This window comes from Crotalus tigris, unplaced genomic scaffold (assembly GCF_016545835.1).
Source record: "Crotalus tigris isolate CLP2741 ecotype Arizona unplaced genomic scaffold, ASM1654583v1 scf7180000017622.5263843, whole genome shotgun sequence".
Taxonomy (NCBI): Eukaryota; Metazoa; Chordata; class Lepidosauria; order Squamata; family Viperidae; genus Crotalus; species Crotalus tigris.
This window is the reverse complement of record NW_024096517.1, coordinates 4713953-4736604: the sequence shown is the minus strand read 5'-3', so window position 1 is coordinate 4736604 and position 22652 is coordinate 4713953. Positions and strand designations below refer to the sequence as shown.

Below are 22652 nucleotides of genomic sequence, written 5' to 3'. Positions count from 1 at the left end.
TGAGGTGTCTACCTGTGCTTCAAAAAAATTGTCTAGCTTTCCATCTGGATCAGCTTCCTCAAAAGAACCTTGGGCAGTCTCTTTGTCTCAACTGAGATTTTCTTGGTAGGCAGTCACTAGGATGTTTCCAACTCAACTGTGGAGTCCTTGGTGCTCTCTGAGCTTTCTTGCAGATGTTTCAATACCCACCTAGCTAACATCATCAGTGCTAGAAGGAAGTGGGGTTTACTCTCTGTATACAAAGGGTAAGTATAGAAACAGAGAGCACTTCCCTTCTAGCACTGATGATATTACACAGTTGGGTAATGAAAACGTCTGCATAAAACAGCCATTCTCAGAAAGCACCAAAGGCTTCACACGGATGTTTGGTTTTCACACAAGCTGATGCTTCGGGCATCCTAGTTCACCTGTTCTCCCCTCCTCCTTGCAATTCCTCAACACACCGATTTCTAAACCGGTCTTAAAATAACTTTCTAGTTCACCTGAGACTCTGAAAAGGGAACACCTTGGAACTTTATACCCATGGAGAAGAAAGGGCAAGGTGAAACAACGCACTATTCATTTGTTTCAAAAGGGAAGGGTGCCTATTGAATAGGCGCTTTGCCAGGACAGCCTCCAGCTTTTTGTGCATTGGGCAAAGTTGTTTTCATTTGCCCCAGAGATCGAATAACGACAGGTGTTTGGGTCCAAAGGTGCAAGCCTCCACAGAGATATAAAACCCACTAAGAGCTCAGACAACTGAAAGATGATTCTGTCCACTTTAGGTCTTGAACTCCACCACAGAGCAGTCAAATTAAAAAGTCAGAAGGCCGGTTTCTCTAGGAAGGAAGGAAGGAAGGAAGGAAGGAAGGAAGGAAGGAAGGAAGGAAGGGAGGGAGGGAGGGAGGGAGGGAGGGAGGGAGGGAGGAGGGAGGAAGGGAGGGAGGGAGAAAGGAAGAAAGGAAGGGAAGGAAGGGGGAGGGAGGGAGGGAGGGAGGGAGGGAGGGAGGAGAGGATGAGTGGATGGGAGGGAGGGAGGAAGGAAGGAAGGAAGGAAAGAAAGAAGGGAGGGAGGGAGGGAGGGAGGGAGGGAGGGAGGGATGGGGCGGGAGAATCTCTTACCTCCTCTGGATTTAGCAGCTCATATTTCCTTATTGTCTTTTCATAGATCACATTATTTCCTCCTCTGAGAAGTGGAGACAGAGGCTCCTGTAAGTAACAAAACAATCCCCTATTTATACACAGACTCTCACAGACTGCAAAGCATCCGACTTTACAAAATGAGGTTGGCTGAAGCCCAGAATGGCAAGAGAAGAAGGGGCTAAATTTCAGATGGCTGAAAAAAAATGGCAAGCACGGACTGTCTGTTCCTACTGGACCCACAAACACTTCAACCCTCCCAGGGGTTCTGGTGGATAAACAGCCGGAAGGAGATAAAGAGCAAAGGGTATCACTTTCTTCAACCTAAAAGCCACATTCCCCCAAAAAAACCCCAGCCAGGATCAGGTCAAGAATGTAGTTAAGTAAATATTAGGATTAAATCCCCCCCCCCCAACCATCCATCTTCAAACTCTCCTCTCCCCAGTGTTTAAATTGTTTGTTTCCTGTTTACTCTCCAGGCTTCTTTGGAAAGAAGAATCCAAAGGCCACACGGAAGACAAGGAGATCGAAATGTCCCATTTGCTATGGACTTTTGATGCTGTCTTTTATATTCTTCCTGGCTAAATCTCAGCCTATGAAATAAAGATTCAATAGACTAGGATCCAGGATCCGCCCACAACAAAATAACAGAATAAAAGAGTTGGAAGGGGGCCTTGCAGGTCTTCTAGTCCAACCCCCTGCTCAGGTTCCAGGCAAGCATCGCTTAGATCTCACTGCTTTTGGGTTGAAGAAACCAACGAGCCTGCAACGTAGTCCCAACACATGAGGACCAGCCAGAATTAAGTCTAGTGGCATAGGGGATCTTCCAAAAGTCTTCTGCTTGTAACAGTTTTGGGAGAAATGTTCTGATTCAGGATTTTCTAGAAAACCCACAATGCTTTCAGCTGCCATGGCTCAAGAAGAATGAATGGGAAGATCAAGTCTTGCACAAGTTTGAAATAATCCTGCTGTTCTTCCAGATGTGTGGATGTGTGTGTGCAATTGTACACTTCTATGTGCAAGTTACTCAAATAACTTTATTACAATAGAGGAAAACACCTGTAGCTCAGGGTTGAGCTGTGGAGTCCTTGTTGCTCTCTGAAGATGGTTGCTCGCGTGCAGATGTTTTATTACCCAACTATGTAACAACATCAGCGCAACAATAATGTTACTAGCTGGATAATAAAACATCTGCAAGCAACACATGAAGCTCAGACAGCACAAAGAACTCCACAGTTTTATTTAGAGCCCAAAGGCCAGGTGGGGGAAAAGTATACAGGTAGTTCTTGACTTACAACCAGAAGTGAGTCTAACATTTCTGTGGCTAAATGAGACCGTTCTTAAGTGAGTTTTGCCCCTTTTACAACCATCCTTGCCAGAGTTGTTAAGTGAATCACTGCAGGCTGACTTAGTCACATGGTTGTTAAGTGAATCGGGCTTCTCCCCCATTGACTTTGCTCATTAAAATGTCGCAAAAGGGGATCACGTGACCATGGGACATTACAACCGTCACAAATATGAAGCATCTGAATTTTGACTGCATGACAATAGGGACGCTGTAATGGTCGCAGTCACTAAACGAATGGCCGTAAGTCGAGAACTACTTGTATACGCATAGAGATCCATTGATACTTTAACATGCAGGCACAAGTACTTAAATCTACTTCCAACATCCGATGCCCCGATGCCATTGTGACCACACAGTTATTGTAGAAGTTCTTCCAGAATGTAAGTTGTAATCTGGACCCATCTCATAGGTAAAAGGATAATGGATTTCCCCATTCTACGTAAATCTTACATGCTGTTACGGAGCTCCTAGCCTCATGGCTAGGATTCATGGTGAGAGATCATAAAAATCTGGCACGTAACAGGATATCTGGTAATAAACCACAAGACCCTCCCAGTGGCCAATTAGAACACGGATATAACCATGTAACAACTAAACTACATTTCCCAGAAGGCTAACCTCAAGGGGGTAGCACTTTAACCCTTAAAATGCTACTTGCTCTACACATAATTTACTAAGCTAGCTATACACTCTGACCAGATGGCTACCTACTGGTCCAGCACAACCACAGTAAAACTTTGCTACCTTCTCAGGATTCTCCAAGATAATCCTTCGCACGCTGCCCTGGGAATAAGGAGACAATTTCAAGGCTGGAGACGGCACTTCCTGCAAGAAAGTAAATGTATAATTGGCATTGTTTAAGGAGGAAATCTCTAAATTAAACAGAATGATGGGATAATCTGAAAATAGTTAAGAATTTGGAAGTCTCATTTTGCCAGATGGACTAGGCAGAAATTGTAGTATGTAGTACATCTACCTTTTAGAGTAGCTATTGTTTTATTAGAGAAGAAAATAAAAACAGAAGCAAAGAAAATAAACCACTAGGAAATTACAAACTACACTCAGCAGAAATGGTTAGCCAGACTTCGTGGCTATCTAGCTATTGCTGAACTACATCTCCCAAACCCTTCTCTAGTGATCACGGATGGCTGGGGCTCTTGGGAATTATGGTTCAGTCTTTGTAGACAGAGGTGTCCTGTCAACATTGGACTTCTGATTAGACCCTGGACAACTAAGTATGCAGAAGACTACCTTATTCAATCTGATGTACTGGATTCAATTCCCTAGATCCCCTAAGGTCCATGCTGGCTGGGAGATTGTGGGAGATGAAGTCCTACACAACTGGAGAGGAATACATAAGTAGGTAACAGGCTATGTAAATAGTCTAACTCTAACAAGTCTGATATTGAATTGCTGGTACAAAGATTTGCCCTTTAGCAAATGAATGCATTAAGCAGACTCTTTAAAACATTACCATATTGAATTACCATAATTCGATTGGAGCCAGACCAAAATCATCGGCCACGCTACCACCCACTATGCTTGGGAGTTCATCAAAGGCTGGCATTCCACAAGCAATTCTATCAACAGACACCATTGACCTACAACCAGCCTATGAATCCCTCAGAATCCAAATCAACCACACAGCCAACCAGAGACAGCGGCGACCCTCAATCGACCCATAGAAGCCCCCCCCCCACCAGCACACCTTCCTATGATCCTCACCTGATGTAACCTCCCCATCACAAGACCTATCACAAGACTTTCACTTGACACACCCATTACAAAACCCTCACTTGACACACCCACACTTGATCCATCACAAGATCTTCACTTGACACACCCACTTGACCCATGACAAGACCCTCACTTGACACACCCACACTTGATCCATGACAAGACCCTCACTTGACACACCCACCCTTGACCCATGACAAGACCCTCACTTGACCCATGACAAGACCCTCACTTGACACACCCACCCTTGACCCATCACAAGACCCTCACTTGATCCATCACAAGATCCTCATTTGACACACCGACCCTTGACCCATCACAAGACCCTCACTTGACCCATCACAAGATCCTCATTTGACACACCCACACCTGACCCATCACAAGACCCTCACTTGACACACCCACTTGATCCATCAAAGACCCTCACTTGACACACCCACACCTGACCCATCACAAGACCCACCGACCACACGAAGCCCTTATAAGCAGAACACTGATGTCCCCTAAGCTCCACTGATGATGTTACCTAGCCTGATAATGAAATGTTTGCAAACCAACCCCAGAAGCTCGGAGAACGAACCTTCACCCTCATCTTTCATATCTCCCTGGTGTATGCAGCCTTTTCTGGCCTAGCAGGGGAAAGCGATGAAAATCTGTTGACATAACCAGAAAATGGGAACTGCATTCCCAAAGCAAATTATAAGACTTGTTAAGACAAAGTTGCAGATCATGTGGTTTTTAAGTGGCGTTGACTTCATGACTGAAAATGTTTGGAGCTTAGCTGGCTGATGAGATTGATAACACAACTGGACCACAGGGGACTTTCTGACAGACAACCAGTCTCAAGGCTACTGTTTCTGGGGAAGTATTACATCCATTCCACGTGGGGAATCTTTCACTGGAAAGAAGTCTATTATTAACCATTCCATGGAAAAACTGGAACTGTGTTAATGTACTAGAGCAGTGATGGCAAACCTTTTAGAGACCGAGTGCCCAAACTGCAACCCAAAGCCCACTTATGCATCGTCGGGTGCTGGGTGGGTGTGGCCCATTGGGTGGGTGTGGCCTGTTGGGTGGGCGTGGTTGTGGTGGTAACGGCAGACTGGGTGGGACTAAAAAGTTTAATCAATCAATTCCAACTTTGCAAGATCTTTTTTTTTTCCCCGTGAGAAGTTGAAATTGACTCTGATTGAATTTTTTTTTTTTTTTTTGCACACGGCGGCGGAGGCCTAAAGCGAAAAGGTTTTATAAACCCAGCTGAAGGCCTAGGACTGGGGCGACGGCGTGCGTGCCCATAGAGAGGGCTCTGAGTGCCGCCTCTGGCACCCGTGCCATAGGTTCGCCACCACTGCCCTAGAGTAAAATCAGGGATCAGTGTTAAGCATTTGCTTGTTCTGAAGATGCTTTCTCCAAAAGGCAGCTGGACTTTCCTAGTTTTTTCCTTTGAAAACATTTTGCTTCTCATTCAAGAACTTCTTCATTTCAGAACTGAAGAAGAAGCTGGATGGGAAGCAAGATGTTTTCAAAGAAAAAAAAAAGTCCAGTTGCCTTTTGGAAAATGCACTTTTGGGACAATCGAAGGACGTGAATGACTGAGAATCTCGGTAGACATAAGTATTTGCTTATTTTGCAGAGATGCAAAGAATGTTAATGCCTTGGAGATTATTCCCAGGGATGACAAAGAATCAACTAAAAGGAAGGCACCCTCAACAGAAGACCGAGTGTGCAGGAATTTATTTCTTTAAAAAATGCATATGGCCGCCCATCTTTTTTTTTTTATTGAAAATTTTATGAACTTTTTACAATAAAATACTTCCCCCCCTCCCACCCCCCCATGACCCTCCCCCCTCCTTCCCAGAGCTGAATACAGGGTTAAAAAAACAAAAAAAAAACATACAGGTTAAATGAACATCAATCAACTATACATACATCCCAAAAATTTAAAGTACTTTAACTCCAATACATAGAAACAACAAGTCCAACCATAACATAACAATAAAAAGAAAAAAGAAAAATACCCACTTTAAACTATAAATTATTCAAAAGCTAAATAATACTTTCTAATCCCATATTTATTCTGTACAAAATTTACCCATCTTTTCCACACCGAGATATATCTCTCTTGTGAATGGTCTTTCAGATAAGCTGAAATTTTTGCCATTTCTGATAAATAAGAAACTTTAAAAAACCATTCTTCTATAGTAGGCAAGGAATCTTTCTTCCAATATTGCCCAATCAATAACCTTGCCGCCGTGATAAAATTCAACATTAAAATATGGCCGCCCATCTTAACCACCCCAACAAAACCAATATATAAAGCAATCCTAGAAGGTAAAAAAAATAATAAAACAAAAACCTTGCACCTGAACCTTCCCTTGAGATGCCCTATGGCAAGCTCCGGCTGTGATAAACTCCAACACACGTTGCCTTTAATAACACTTTGGGATAAATAATATTTCATTGTCGCTATTCATTTTGCCCTTCAAAGCGTTTTTTTTAAACAAGCCAACCGTTGTTGATTTATTGCTTATATATTATGGGTGGAAGAAAGGAGCCCTCTGTTAGGTAAAAAAGGAATTCAAATGAGGTCAATGGATTTCACATAAGCAAAATGCCTGGAGGAGCTTCTCATGCTACTTGCAAAAACTAGATGAGCCAGGGGGAAAAGACTAGCTATAGAACAGACACCCTCTGTCAACGTCAATTATTATACGTTAGAAAACCTCAGCGTTGCAAGTGGCGCTGCTGAATTGACACATAGCAATGCAGATATCTTCCTTTTACCTCCCACAGTGTGTTCAATTGTGATAATAAAAGCTATTATTAATCTAAGGGGGGGCGGAAACAGGAAGAGGACGCCAGAGGAGACGTCTACAGAAGACAAGGTTGTTCAGGCTTTCTAACTTTGCTGTTTTCACTTCAAAGGATGAGGTTTCAAAGGATGGAAAAGATCTGGAGAATATGGATAACACAGAACACAGATCATAGAATCAGGTCTGAGAGGGATCTCGGAGGTCTAATCCAATCCCCTGCTCAGTGCAGGAGACCTTATTCCAACCCAATCAAATGGCTGACCAGTCTATTTTTTTGAAAACATCCAGTGATGGAGCAGCCCAACTGTGGAAGGCAAGCTGTCCCACTGGTTCATTCTTCTCACCGTCAGAAAATCTTTCTTTACTTCTAAGCTGGATTTCTTTTTAACAAACTTCCACTCATTGCTTTTGTATGGTATATGACATAGATGATGTTCTATGAGAAGCCACGGAAGAGTAGATGATCTAAGCTGCCGTGAATAAATCAGTTTTCTGAATTACTTATTTGAAAGCACCCTTCACTCTGAACTGACTCTTTAGCATGCAAAATAAGTAATTTGATGTCCTCAGATATTTTAGACTCAACACCCATTAGCCACATCAAGCATAGTTTATGACAGTGGTTCTCAACCTTTCTAATGCCGCAACCCCATAATACAGTTCCCCATGTTGTGGTGACCCCCAACCACTTATACATCACCGGGTGCCAGGGGTGTGGCCAAAGAAAAGGGGAAAAAATGGCGGACAGCCTTGTTTGGCGACCCCCGTGAAATGGTCGTTCGACCCCAAATGGGGTCCCGACCCACAGGTTGAGAACCACTGGTTTATGACAAGGTGCTAAGCTCCAAGTTTCTGGTGGACATCAAATTGTTTACTCCTGACCTAAGGAATCCATCCCAATTCCTGCTTTAGAAGTAGATAATCGTGCCCAGCTAAAAATCATTAGCCTGATTGTCCATTTATGTACCGTGGTTTTTCTTTAATTGAAAGATGGCAGCATTTGTGTTAGCAGAATAAACTGTGTCTCTACATCAATTTCTCTGAATTTACTGCCAAAGTTAACAACACAAACTAATGAATGAGATGGGTCAATGAATGGACAAAATGGTTGGATGCTAGCAGCCAGAATCCTAGCTAAACTTAAACTTATTTGACCATTGCTTATCCCATTATTCCTTCTACTCACTGGCATGTAAAATTAGATATAGCAATAGCAATTAAGCTCATATACCGTCCCATAGCACTTTTACCCCCCTCTCTGAGAGGTTTACAGAGTCAGCCTGTTGCCCCCAACAATCTGGCTCTCATTTTACCGACCTCAGAAGGATGGAAGGCTGAGTCAACCTTGAGCCAGTCAAGATCGAACTCCCGACTGTGGGCAGAGTTTGCCTGCAATACTGCCCTTTAACTACTGTGCCACCAGGGCTCCTAGTGGATATAATTTAAGTTCACAAGAATAGCATTCCATAGAAAAACGATTCAATTCAGCCCCTGGTTTAAAGTACAGGTAGTTTTCAACTTATGACAACAACTGAGTCCAACATTTCCATTGCTATGCAAGGCAGCTGTGAAGTGAGTTGTGCCATCCACTTCTTTGCGTTGGTGATGAACAAATGAATGGAGCTCATCTGCAGAAGGTCACCCTTTATTCTCTGATTCCTCATCCATGCAGACAGCTGCAGCTGACAAGGAACTTCAGTCGGTGGACAATATTGGGAAGGAAACAATGGGCCTTCAAATGAAAGAAGGCACAGAAGGGTTTTTACTACAAACATCTCCTCAAATCTGGTAGCATCACTCATTGGCTGTTTAGCCGGTAGAGGGATAACAGAAGAACAGTTGGTCTTCTAGTCCAACCCCTGCTCAAGCAGGAGACCCTACACCATTTCAGACAAGTGGCTGTCCAGTCTCTTTTTAAAAGCCTCCAGTGATGGAGCACCCACCACCTCTGAAGGCAAGCCATTCCACTGGTTGATTGTTCTCACTGTCAGGAAATTTCTCCTTCTTTCTAGGTTGGTTTTCTCCTTGATTCGTTTCCATCCATTGCTTTTTGTTTTGCCTTCTGACGCTTTGGATCAGTGGTTCTTAACCTGGGCGATATTGCCCCCCAGGGGGCGATTTCATTTTTCAGGGGGGCAATGGAACAAAAAGGGGCGATATGGGGGCGATGGAGCGAGAAGTTTGGGGGACACTTTTGAGACTTTTTCATACAATGAATTGCTGTATATCTGTCGTACAAAAACATCAGATTGCTCGCTATTAGTCGATTGAATTGTGTTTTCAAATGTTCCTCCAGCTAGCTTCAGTACAGAACGCCGTACATATGTGCATACGCATCGCTTATCTTTGTGCGCGTTGCGCAGCAGCCTCTACCCATACAGTGGCACACCATTGGCCAGAATATGGGAGATATGGGGAAAAGACTGGAAATAAATTATTTGCATCGATATGTCCTGAGGACAATTTTAAAGAAAACAAAAAAAAGGGGTTGCATAAATTGAAGAATTATTTCCTATGTTGTGATTGAGAGGTTATGTTGGGGGAGGGGGGCGATGACAACTTCCTCATTGGCTCAAGGGGGCGATTCGTTCAAAAAGGTTAAGAACCACTGCTTTGGATAATAGGTTGACCCCCTCTTCTTTGTGGCAGCCCCTCAATATTAGAAGACTGGATCTCAAACTGGGGAGATATTTCTTCGGGTTTAGGACAATCGATTAGTCAAGGGGGGGGGAAGCAATATCAATCTTTCCTATTCTGTTCCAAGCTGACTACATTTCCAACAGCCATCTGAGAATCTGGTAGGATCAGAAAAGAAGAATCTTCCTTTATCTTCTCAAGGCGAATAGTCTCCAGCAGTTCCTCATAAACTTGTCTAAACCACACCCTGCAGCCTCAGGGGCCTGGAACACACATAACTCATCTGTGTATTTCCCAGTTTAAGCACAGTAAGCTAAAAATAAATAAATAAATAAATTGGCCTGCTGTTCCTGGCCTACGAACTCATATTATTGCTGACAGTGAAAAAGAAAGGATGAAGCAAAATCAAAGACCGATCTTTCGAGACTTATTAGGGATGGTTTTCCTAATCCTGCAGAGAATAAGATGCTGAAAAAAACCCCACGGGTATTATTTTTAACTAGGATGGTTATTGGTTGGTGCAAGTAAGGCGGCACAGATTCTGCCAAATTGGCTAAGCCTGCGGTCCCAGGTGGGGCAGAGATCCAGGTTTCTTTTACCATAATTGGCACGTGTCACAACACATCAACGCAACCCGTCACGTTAATGAAATCAGAAGCAATAGTGCAGCCACACACATCTAAAAAATTTTTTCCTGAAAATTAGCATGTGCTATTTCTTTGATATTTTTGATGTGATTGGGAGCTGATTAGAGAGTAAGGAATGTAATTCATATTTCTGTTGGAAAATACAAGACTCCAATCTCACATTTTTAGACACAGAAAGGGCAAAATCACAAAATAAGTATGACCTCTGCTGCCCAGACATATATCAATAAGGCCACAAAAAACAGCTGGCTAAGAACCACGCCAACATACAACACATGAACATCCATGAACTGTGGACATTCCAATGGAAAGCCAAGTCTTTCTTGAGTAAAGCTCAGCTCCTGATGACTACATGGACACACCCATGCATTTCCTTGGAAATACTCTAGAAGAGGCTTGCTATTGCCTTCTTTGTGTGCTTTTTATTCGTACTTTCCAGGGCAGCTTTCAGCATTAAGACTTCTTCTTTCCACGTATTAACCAAGTTAACCTGCTCCATCTCTGGAGGTGTTCAAGCAGAGATTGGACAACCATTTGTCTGAAATACGTAGGGTCTTCTGCTTGAAGTTGGACTAGAAGACCTCCAAGGTCCCTTCCAACTTTATTGTTGTGTTAATTAAAAAACCAAGGAAAGTTTGTTTCCTCAACATTAGACAAGGTCAGCTAAGCTGTCATCTATGACTGGTCTGCTATTGCTCCTTTCACAAGGTCGATTCTGATCATGATTTTACTTCCTAGCCTAGATTGTAGTTCCAGAATTTGTTTTTTGGACTCCTCTCCAAGCACACAAGCCAAGATCAGCTCAATCTCACCACCCACATAAGATTCCAAGCCTAGGTTATTTTTTGGGTCTTGCAGAAATATCACCAAATCATCAGCAAAGGCCTTCAATTTATAAACTTCCTTCTTAACATTTATACCTTTTATTTTCTCGCCTTGCCTGATATCTCTCTTCAGGACTTCTTCCAGCACCAAGATAAACCACAGTGGAGACAGTGGACATCCTTGTCTTTTTTTTTTTTTTCAAAGATAATTTTTATTAAATTTTTGACATTTTACAAAAAACAAAACAATCTTCCCCCCAACCTCCCCAACCCTCCCATTCCCTCCCCCGACCTTCCCAGAGCTGGATATAGGCTTAATTAAAATTTCATCAAAAAATCTTAAAAAAAGATATAAACCATAAATAAATCTAACATTAGTTAAAAATCTAAATACATTAATTAGAAAAATTATAAAATAATTAACAATAGTATATATATAAAGAAAACATGAATACAAAAAATAAATGTTTAGAAAAGAAAAGAATGAAAAAAGGGAAAAAAGAAGAACAAAAAAAAGAAAAAAAAACAAAATATTCCATTTTAAATATAAATTGTTAAAAAACTAAATAATATTTTTTTATATCTAACTTATGTTGTATAAAATCTATCCATTTTTTCCATACCGCAACATACTTCTCTTGCGATTGATCCTTCAAAAAAGCTGAAATCTTTGCCATTTCCGCCAAATAAGAAACTTTAAGAAACCACTCTTGCAAAGTAGGCAAAGATTCCTTCTTCCAATATTGCCCTACTAACAACCTTGCGGCTGTAATTAAATTTAACATCAGTGTAGTCTCCTTAGTATCACAATCAATAACGATACCTAACAAAACTGGACATCCTTGTCTTGTACCCTTCCGAATTTCACATGAGTTAATTAGATCGCCATTAATAACAATTTTTGCTGGCTATGATGAATAAACAGCTTTGACCCCCTTGAATAAAACTCCCCCCAAAGTCCATTTCTAAAATAGAAAAAAAAATAGAAAAAAATTAAAACAAATAAACAAATAAAGATGCCAACCCTAGGAGACAAATGATGGAGACTGTAAGAAGCAATGCAATATAATGCTACACAACTTTAACTGAAATGTTTTATTATGAAAACATTGTGAAAACATCTGGGGGGGGGGAACATTATTCTCTTGGGAACGAATTATTTCAAATGCAGAAGCAATTCAAAAAAGGCTGACTGGAGAGATCTAACCTCTTTCTTTTTTAGTATTTTAAAAAAAGCTTCCTTTTTTTAAAAAAAAAACCCCACCTTTATCTTTCATAGCTATTAATAATGTTGCTTTTCAACGTAGGTTTTACATAGAGACCTGGCTGCACAGCAGTTTAAGATGTTCAAATGCATAAGTGGAAAATGTAAAATCCGGGCAAACCAAATGTAAATTTGGAATAAACTTCCCAAGCTACGAAAACATTCGTAAGGCACTTCGAGATGTTTCTAGGTTGGACTTCCTGGAATGCAAAGATTTTTGAGAAAGGATGGACGCATTATGGCTCTGTTCAATTCCAATACAAAGTTCAAACTTCATAGAGAATTTATCAACCTGCCAAAAGCCTGTTTAGCAAGAAAATACACACTCCCTTGAGTCAAACCTGACCCATGGTTATTTTTTGGCAACAATTCAGGTGCAGTTTAGCTTTGGGAATATCCTTCACCTTCTCAATTAACAACTTTGATACTCCTTGGTGAATTTCCATTGAAATATTAACCCTATCCAACACTGCTTAGGGCTTCTGAGTCAGCCAGGTGTTCCCACCTGGTGGAGGGAGCGATATCAAAGAAAAGTGCCTCGTCTGTGGTCTTCAGCTTCACCTACTATCTCAACTTCAGTCCTATTCAGGTTAATTCGAAACAGCAAATATTCTTTTCCAGTTCCACTGTAAAATGTCTCGGTGTAAAATAATCCAAAAGTAGAAAAAGTAGATCAAAATATCTAACTTTGCCCTGTTTTTCTAAGTTGCAGAAACTATAAAGCAGTGACATGTGATTGTTCCACCTTTTAATGCCAACTTACTTACTTGGAACAGTGGATCAATCACAAATTGCAAAAACGCCCCCTCAGCCAGCCTCAAAACAGGTTGATCTTTGCAAGCCAAAACCTGTAACCTTCCCAGAATCCAGAAGGATGTTACTTCAGCAAGAAGATGGGGAATTAGTTTATTCCACACAATATTTCTTTTTTAAGCCACCCCTAAAAGCTCCGCTAAAACAACAATAATAATAAACACCATCCATAAGTCCTTCTTTCTTTCTTTCTTTCTTTCTTTCTTTCTTTCTTTCTTTCTTTCTTTCTTTCTTTCTTTCTTTCTTTCTTTCTTTTTTTCTTGACAGGTCTACTATCTGCTTGGGAAAAGTTGAACCCAGGAAATATGGAGCTTTCTTTTTCTTTTTTTAATAAAAATTTTTATTATTTTTTTTCATCAACATATGTTAATTTTTCCAATCAACAAGTTGTCTGGAATTGCTATGCTAATACATGTTCAATTCCTAATCCTTCATTCTCTTCTCTAACCAAGAATAAAATAAATTCCAAATTTGATAGTGGTCGGTATCTTCTTTATCTTTCAACCTCATAGTTAATCTGTCCATCTCTGCACATTCCAATATCTTCCTGATTATTTCTTCCTCTCATGGCAATCCTTCATTCTTAAATATGGAGCTTTCTGCTCACTTTCCTAACAGAATACTATTCAAACCTTGCTGTAAGATAACTCCAAATCCATAAAAACTCTAAACAGTTAACACAGGCATTCCCTGGATGAAGAACGTTCAATTTAGAACTTGTACCTGTGGAATGGCTTGCCTATTACTAAAAATGTTCTCCTTTCTCAAGCCAACAAATTGCCAATCTAACAAGGCGAATAGGTGGACTCAATTGTGATCGTAAGTCAAGGACTACTTGTATACCATTTACATTTAAAACCCAACTCCCAAATTCTAAAATTGCTCCACAGGTTTTTTTTTTTTTAATGTACTACTTGCAGCCAAAACATTCATGATTCTATTGTTTTCATTTTCAGTGCATTTATTTACTTTCCTTTAATTTCCACTGTGAAAACAATCTTGCCCTTTCATTGCTTTTGGCATTTTTCTCCCAATTTGGCTTTTTTTACAGTGCCAAACTGATCAGTAGCCTTGGGGCTGCTGTAGCAAAACTTTTGGATTTAACCCCTTAATAAATCAATCATTAATTAATTAATATGAACATTCTCTGGCAGTCTACCTGGTAAAGAAGGGCTGATTCAAAGGAAATAATTCCTTTGGGGTTTGTTTTAAGCAAAAGTCTGCACTGAACATTTAAAAAAAAAAAACCTCTGAAAAAAAAACTTAAAAGGATGAAAGGAGGGGAAAAAAGATAACAAATGAAAAGAAAAGAAGATCTTAACTTGGAGATTCATTATAAAGTTTGCCATTTTGTTAAAGCTCATTGTCTGGCATTAATTCTAACAACCACTAGATTAACATGCAATTATATAACTTCCAAAAATAATTTCAATGACTCAGAACAATGGGTGTAGTGGCTACTGAATTTAGTAGTAGGCTTGCTAAGAAGCCACAACAGCGGTTAAGGAGAACATTGTGCTCTCATTCGATGAAATAACAGAACTGACAACTCATTCTCTGTACCTTTTGTGTGTGCCCAACCTCACAACAATTCTATGTATCAGACTCTTTTATTTATTTGGTCTAGGCACACTCTACTTGTCTTCGAATTTCATTTCCACCTGGCCCGACCAGGTGAGTCAAGTACTAACAAAGCCACACGCCCCAAATCACTCGGTGAAATCTAATGCTGACCAAAAGATTTGAATCAAGACCTCCTTCATTTTATCCAATTCTCGTTTCTATGGCTGAAATTCTGCACAAAGTTGTGCAGAGTGGTAGAATTTGTTTCTGAGTTGGCACCTATAGGATTACGGCTTGTGACCTTCTCAACACCATAAAGCCACATTCCTTTGACCAGAGAGCACTTTAAGGGAACAGGAATGTGGAGCAATCAATAATCAGAAAGAGATGGGCCGGTTTGGAATTTCAAGCATGTAGAAAACAAATTAACATTTACTGCTACCCAAGGGAGAGGGTCTGACTCCTAAAATCTTTATGTTGTCAGGAACGGGTTCATCTTTAAGGTACTACAAAATGTTCTGGCTGGATCTAAATTGAAACAGAATTCTGTCTTGCTTTTTTTCAAAGTGGGAACCAAATCAGGAAACCTTTCTAACAGTCAGAGTTTATCTGAAACAGTTAGCAATTGGTCACCACAATGTAAAAAAGATGTTGAGACTCTAGAAAGAGTGCAGAGAAGAGCAACAAAGATGATCAGGGGACTGGAGGCTAAAACATATAAGGAACGGTTGCTGGAATTGGGGATGTCCAGTTTAACAAAGAGAAGGATGAGGGGGGATAGTATAGCAGAGTTCCAATGTCTCAGGGGTTGCCCCAAAGAAGAGGGAGTCAAGCTATTCTCCAAAGCACCTGAAGGCAGGACAAGAAGCAACGGGTGGAAACTCATCAAGGAGAGAAGCAACTTAGAACTAAGGAGAAACTTCCTGACAGTGAGAACAATTAATCAGTGGAACAGCCTGCCTCCAGAAGCAGTAAATGCTCCAACACGGGAAGTTTTTAAGAAGAGACTGGACAGCCATTTGTCCGAAATGGTGTAGGGTTTCCTGCCTGAGCAGGGGGTTGGACTAGATGACCTCCAAGGTCCCTTCCAACTTTACTACTATTACTATTTATCTATTACTACACCTGGAGCAAGATAACATATAAAAGTCACTTCCTGAACTTCAACTCCCAGAATTCTCCAGCCAACATGGCTGCTTGAGGAATTCTGAAAGGTGAATCCAGAAGTCTTTTAATTGCCAAATTTGGAGATGCCTGGCTTAGTCCGGTTCCTACCGGGTGTGAAAAAGAAACAGACATAAAACAGTTTGTTCACTTGCCTTATTTTTACAGCTTTTAGTTTGATAAGTTCACGTAATAGAAACAGAAAACAATGCCGCAATGGTAGTCTAATAAAAAACGAGCAATGATAAACTGAAATAAGAGGAAGGAATGAGAAGGTCCCTGTAGAAATAATTAATATTTAAGGCTTTAGTGATAGATTAAAATTTGTGATCTAGACTGAATAGCAGGTTAAAAGCTGAGCTGGCTCCTGTACACATGGGGTGGGGGAGGGTGACAAAACCCGATGTGGCAACATCATAACACAACCATGAGAGAGGTGGAATTTGCAACCTTTAGCGTTTTGACAAAAGCCTTTGATCTCGCAGACGCCTCTGTAGACTAATATGTTTTAATTGGGCCACAGTTAAGTTTCTTCACAGTTACAGTTTCTTCACTGAGGCTGCGAAACTCTAACTCAGTTTATTAAGGAGCTAAAAACTGGATTATTTTTTGCTCTGACTACTAAAAATTTAGAAAACCTAAGGAATGTAACAGGGGCGATAACAAGAATTAAGGCAATGCCTGTTTCGATGACAAACCCCAGCTGCAACTCTCAAAAAACAGACTATAAGGGAGCCCCTCCTCTTTTCAGTGCAACCTACAATTGAATCCACCCACAAAAACTCCCCATGGGTCAAAAATGTATTGTAGAGCACCACCGGCAAAGGACACCTTACCCAGGTTCATATCACCTGTGATGCCTAAAACAAACCACATCACGGCTTAAGGCAGCCCATCAACCTAGTGTAACATTGCAAAATAGGAAAGCGGTGAAATTTTTAAAATGCGCCCAGAATCATGAATTTGAGGCTGGAGGGAAGACAAATGCAAAGAAACAAATAAATAAAGTGTTGCTTATTGTCAGGCTTCTTTTTTTTCTGGCTCGCCAATAACTGCTACAAAAAGCTTCTGGAATATTAAGATTGTTGAATAAGTTAAGATTGCTGCTGACAATTCCACTCCCAACTGCAGAAGATGGTAATTAGTCCAACCTTCCATAATTAAACTCTCAGTCCTTTAACGGGATAGAAAATATGCAACTCTAGCGATTTAAGGGCCAGGGATAAAAAAAAAACTAGAGTCAGCAATTTGATTTTCTGTTAAGTTCTGCTCTTTGATGGGTGGAGTGATGGGTGGAGTTTGGGAAGGGGAGAGAAACAGAAGCATTTCAAGTTCATAAATATTGTTTGGAAATCATGAGGAATGTCCTAAGAGCATACTTGAAATATGTAAAATCAAGCCTACAGGCAGAATTTCATATCATGGTTGCACCGGAACACAGAACTGTATAGGATGGATGGGATGGATGGAGGGACAGATGAATGATGGATGGACGGACGGATTGGTAGATAGAGATAAATATATCCTTTCTAGAACTAAGTGTCAAAGGTTTGTCCAGTGCCTCTGGCAAGTAACTTGTAGGTTACAAACCCATTTCTCACCATTAATATATAGGTAGTATATAGGTAAGTCCTTGACTTACGACAAGAACTGGGTCCAGAATTTCCATTACTAGCAAGGTGGCTGTTAATTGAATCAGCTGCCTCAAATGATCCCAGAATTACATAAGAATGTCAACAATAATAATCCACCCTCTAAAAAACAAAGGAAAATGGAAATTCTTCTTTTACTAACTGTTTGAAATTTCTTCAACAACTATTTGAGATCTTTTTTCATTGCTTATAAGAATCGGGTGCTTCTGCCAGTTGTTTGTTACTATTCTGTGCTCATACTATCGCTGCCACGGTTTCTCCTCCCATCTTAGGAAAACATAGTTTTGCTTTCATTTTATTCCACTCAACAGTTGAACTCCTGTATTTATTCAGTCTGCAATTCTGTACAATAGGGTAGTCATAGAAGCAGAGCCAGAAAGATGAAACATTGTATTTGCAAACCCACATTCGCCCTACTTGGGCTATGGTCAATCACAGTAGCCACAACCATGCCATCAATTTTTTTACATGCTTCAGTTGGATAGCTGGGATTGCCATGCCATGTTTGGTTTTTTTTTACTCCCAGCTCTATCAGTGGCACTTCAGCATGTCTGGTTCCATATTCATCTATACTGTAATAGCCCAGCTTTCCCATTGATCATGTATTTCTTTCAACCAGCCTACCTCACAGGGTTATTCTGGGGGAAAACAGGAGAGAATACTCTGTATATCTCCTGAGCCTCTGAAACGAAATGCAGGATATAAACCTAATAACCCAATGCTCCAAAAGGTATAATTTCCCATATCATTGAAAAGCAGAACTGTAGCAAGCAAGAAGAAGACAAGTCCCAACATCTACTCTCTATCTCAAACTTGGCAACTTTAAGATTTACAGACTTCAACTCCCAGAATTTCCCAGCCAGCTATGGGAATTCTGGGAGTTGAAGTCCACAAGTCTTAAAAGTTGCCAAGTTTGGAGATACCAGCTCTATCAGTTCAGCCATAGTTTTTGAAATTAGCTATATGCCCACGGCTAAGAAGACTCTTTTCAACCCAAGCATGCATTTAAGCTAATATAAAAGCAGTTCTCTACAATTTGCTATTTCCATTATTCCAATTCTTGATGTACTTCGTTTTGACTAGCTGGTTTTTAAATTGGCATAAAACCAGTTCATGATTTTCTTCTGTTAATTTGGAACTGCAAACTGATGTTGGAGGAGAAAATTCTATGAAAAGATGACTAAGAATTGTAAAACAATTACAATCTCTTTCACTCACACACACACACTGCTTCCTTTCACAACATTGTATCTCCTCTTCAAAAACAACACAAATCCATCATCAACAAAATCAGACCACATTCTGTGAAAAAAACCCAAAACATTTAGAAAGGTGTATTTTTCAGTATACAGTATTTGTTTGTTTTGTAAACTTCTAGCCCTAATAACATTGTATCTTTCTGTTTCATCTAATTAATGTTAGTCAGAATGAAGGCAACTTGGTGCATGATTTCTATACCCAATTTGTGTTGTGTGTGCAATGAGTCAATTGAGATTAGAATATAAGAGTCAGTATCTCAGGGGTGGCCACAAAGAAGAGGGAGTTAAACTATTCTCCAAGGCAGAACAAGAAGCAACGGATGGAAACTAATCAAGGAGAGAAGAAACCTAGAACTAGGCAGCTATTTCCTGACAGTTGGATCAACTCATCAGTGGAACAATCTGCCTCCAGAAGTTGTGAATGCTCCAACACTGAAAGTTTTTAAGAAGATACTGGACAGCCATGGTATAGGGTTTCCTGCCTGAGCAGGTGGTTGGACTAGAAGACCTCCAAAGTCCATTCCAATTCTATTCTATTCTATTCTATTCTACTCTAGTGTAGTCTAGTCTAGTCTAGTCTATTCCATTCCATTCCATTCCATATTTTCTATTCCTATTCTATTGTATTGTATTCTATTCTATTCTATTCTATTCGGCTAGACTAGACTAGACTAGACTAGACTAGACTCAGTTGAGATTATAATATCAGGGCAATAAATAAAAAGAAAATAAAGAAAATTAAATCAATATTCAGGACAAGGGAGCATACGTTACAGATGTATACACAGAGAAATGCCATCAAATACGGGAAGAATGTGGACTTTGGAAAGGAAGAGACGACAACTTTTAAGGAACTAAGGACACAGTGTTAGCCAAACAGGGCTGTTAAGAGAGCTTGCAAAAGAGTTACGTGGATAAAGGCCATTTCTCATTGTTCCTGGCCCCAAATGATTCTGTAATCGGAATGCTTTCTCAGCACACCCAGTTAGTTGTGTTTGCTAAAGGTGATATGGAAACAAAACCATAACTGAATTGAATACTGCTTGGGAATATTTGCAAGCTGGATCCAGTCCCAAAATTCGGCGGGAAGGTGGCAAGGGCCTTTCTGCTTTGAAAGAAGATGCTCAGCGCTCCCCACCCTTACGACCCTTACCACCCCTGAACTTTGAGAGAGAAAGAGATTAATGCTCACTCCAGCGCCCTCCACATCCCTGCCCAATCGAGGCGCCCTAGATAGAGAGCTAGGACCCACCCCTTCTTCCCGGGGGGGGGAGAGGGCTATCTACCCTTGACACGGGTCGGTCTCTCCGCGTAACGTGTGAAAAGGGCGCTCTCCTTCAGGTCAGCGCAAGGAGGAACCGAATCGGCGGGATGGGGATGATGCGGAGTGTGGGGGGAGAGAGATGCCGTTACCTGCAAGGGGGGGTCGCTGCTCCAGATCACGTGCTGGTACCCCGGACTGGCCTCGAAGGGCGAGAGCGCCCGGGGGGAGCAACCGTTGGGCGCGTCCAGCAGTTGCACCCGCGTCCCGCCGGGGCTGCTGTAGGTGCGGACGCGCTCGTAGACCACGCTGCCGCCCCCGTTGCAGCTCTCCTGCGGCGGGAAGGGCTCCGGGCACGGCTGGACCTGCAGGGGCAGCGGGGCGGGCCGGCTCTGGCGGGCGCGGGGCAGCGTGGCGGGCAGCGAGGGCGGCGGCGCCGGGCAGGACTCGAACCAGGGCCGCGAGGGCGCCGGCGGCGGGGGCACCGGGCAGTAGCCGCGGGGCGGAGAGGGGGCGGCCGGCTGCGAGCGGGAGCTCCAGGGCGGCGGCGGAGGCAGCGACGTCGGCTGGACCTGCTGCTGGACGCCGAACATGCTGCGGGCGCTGCGCTGGGGACTCGCGCGGGGCTGGCAACCGGACTCGCGCGGGGCTGGCACTGGCCGGGCGGCTGCGCCGGGCGGGAGGTTAGGCAGCCGGGATGCCCGCCCTCCCCGCCGGGGCCACGCCCGCCGGGGCCCAGCGCTCACCTGCCGCCGCCGCCGCCGGAGACTCGGGAAAGCCGCGGCCGGGCGGGGCTGCGACGCTGCGGGCGACCTCCAAGCAGAGGGGCGGTAGCTCAACCTCTCTCTTATGGGGGGGGGAGAGGTGGGGGGGGATGTCCAACCTTGCAAACTTTTCAGACTTCTGGACTGGGGCGTGGCTGGCTGTGGGAATTCTGGAGTTGAAGTCCACAGGGCTTCAAGATGCCCAAGTTGGACACCCCTGTCTATTCTATTCTATTCTATTCTATTCTATTCTATTCTATTCTATTCTATTCTATTCTATTCTATTCTATTCTTTCTCCTATTCCATTCTATTCTATTCTTCATTCCATTATTCTATTCTATTCTTTCTCCTATTCCATTCTATTCTATTCTATTCTATTCTATTCTATTCTTCATTCCATTATTCTATTCTATTCTATTCTATTTTTCATTCCATTATTCTATTCTTCATTCCATTATTCTATTCTATTCTATTCTATTCTATTCTATTCTATTCTATTCTATTCTATTCTATTCTATTCTATTCCATTCCATTATATTCTATTCTTCATTCCATTATTCTATTCTATTCTATTCTTTCTCCTATTCTATTCTATTCTATTCTATTCTATTCTATATTCCATTATTCTATTCTATTCTATTCTATTCTATTCTATTTTTCATTCCATTATTCTATTCTTCATTCCATTATTCTATTCTATTCTATTCTATTCTATTCCATTCCATTATATTCTATTCTTCATTCCATTATTCTATTCTATTCTATTCTATTCTATTCTATTCTATTCTATTCTATTCTTTCTCCTATTCTATTCTATTCTATTCTATTCTATTCTATTCTATTCTATTCTATTCTATTCTATTCTTCATTCCATTATTCTATTCTATTCTATTCTATTCTATTCTATTCTATTCTATTCTATTTTTCATTCCATTATTCTATTCTTCATTCCATTATTCTATTCTATTCTATTCTATTCTATTCTATTCTATTCTATTCTATTCTATTCTATTCTATTCTTCATTCCATTATTCTATTCTATTCTTATTCTGTTCTATTCTATTATTCTATATTCTATTCTATTCTATTCTATTCTATTCTATTCTATTCTATTCTATTCTATTCTATTCTATTCTATTCCATTCCATCAAATCATAGGATTAGAAGGGACCTTGGAGGTCCTCTGGCCCAACTCCTCTACTCAAGCAGGAGATCCTATACCACATGGGGCAAATGGCTGTCCAGTTTCTTCTTGAAAACCTGCAGTGATGGATACAACCCTGATACAACCCAAAGGTTCTTCGCAACACGCCTGGACTGGAGGCTCTCCTCACTTGGGCTAGACAGATCTCGGTCGGACTCCAGGAAAAAAAAAAAGTCCATGCATGCAACTCCCCGGCAGAAGCGAAACACGGTTTATTCGAGCGCAGGGACAGCGCTTGCAGCACCAGAGAGAATTTCGTTGGCCCAACCCTGGTTGATGAAGCCAAGCTGGCTTCAGAGGGTGAGCAGAGAAGCTGAAGTCCAGCCGCCCCAAGCTCGCTTCTTCATCCCAACATTTTCAGCCAGATTTTTGTTGCCATTTTAAGAAGAGCCCCTTCACTCACCTTTTCCTACAAGGACCAATAATTATCACTACCTTATTCTACCAGTCGGATTTACCTTGAGGGTATCCCTGTTTTAAATAAACTGTCCTTCCGCTGTTTAGGATGCCTTGATGCCTTCCAGGGATTGAAATCTCTCTTTAAACATTTTTATAGTGTGTGTATGTGTGTGTGAAAGTCAA

The 22652-nt window shown here is 41.5% G+C and overlaps 1 protein-coding gene across 1 annotated transcript in view; it reads right to left on the bottom strand.

Annotated features, from left to right (window-relative positions):
- Positions 1 to 20845, bottom strand: part of POF1B (POF1B actin binding protein) — a 37879-nt gene extending 17034 nt beyond the window's left edge. The window contains exons 1-3 of the mRNA XM_039331769.1: positions 20254 to 20845; positions 3212 to 3292; positions 1102 to 1188 (exon numbers count right to left, since the gene is read on the bottom strand). Coding sequence (XP_039187703.1) covers positions 1102 to 1188; positions 3212 to 3292; positions 20254 to 20694 — 609 coding nt within the window. The 5' untranslated portion in view covers positions 20695 to 20845. The remainder of the gene's footprint in view (positions 1 to 1101; positions 1189 to 3211; positions 3293 to 20253) is intronic.
- Between the last annotated feature and the right edge of the window lie 1807 nt (positions 20846 to 22652).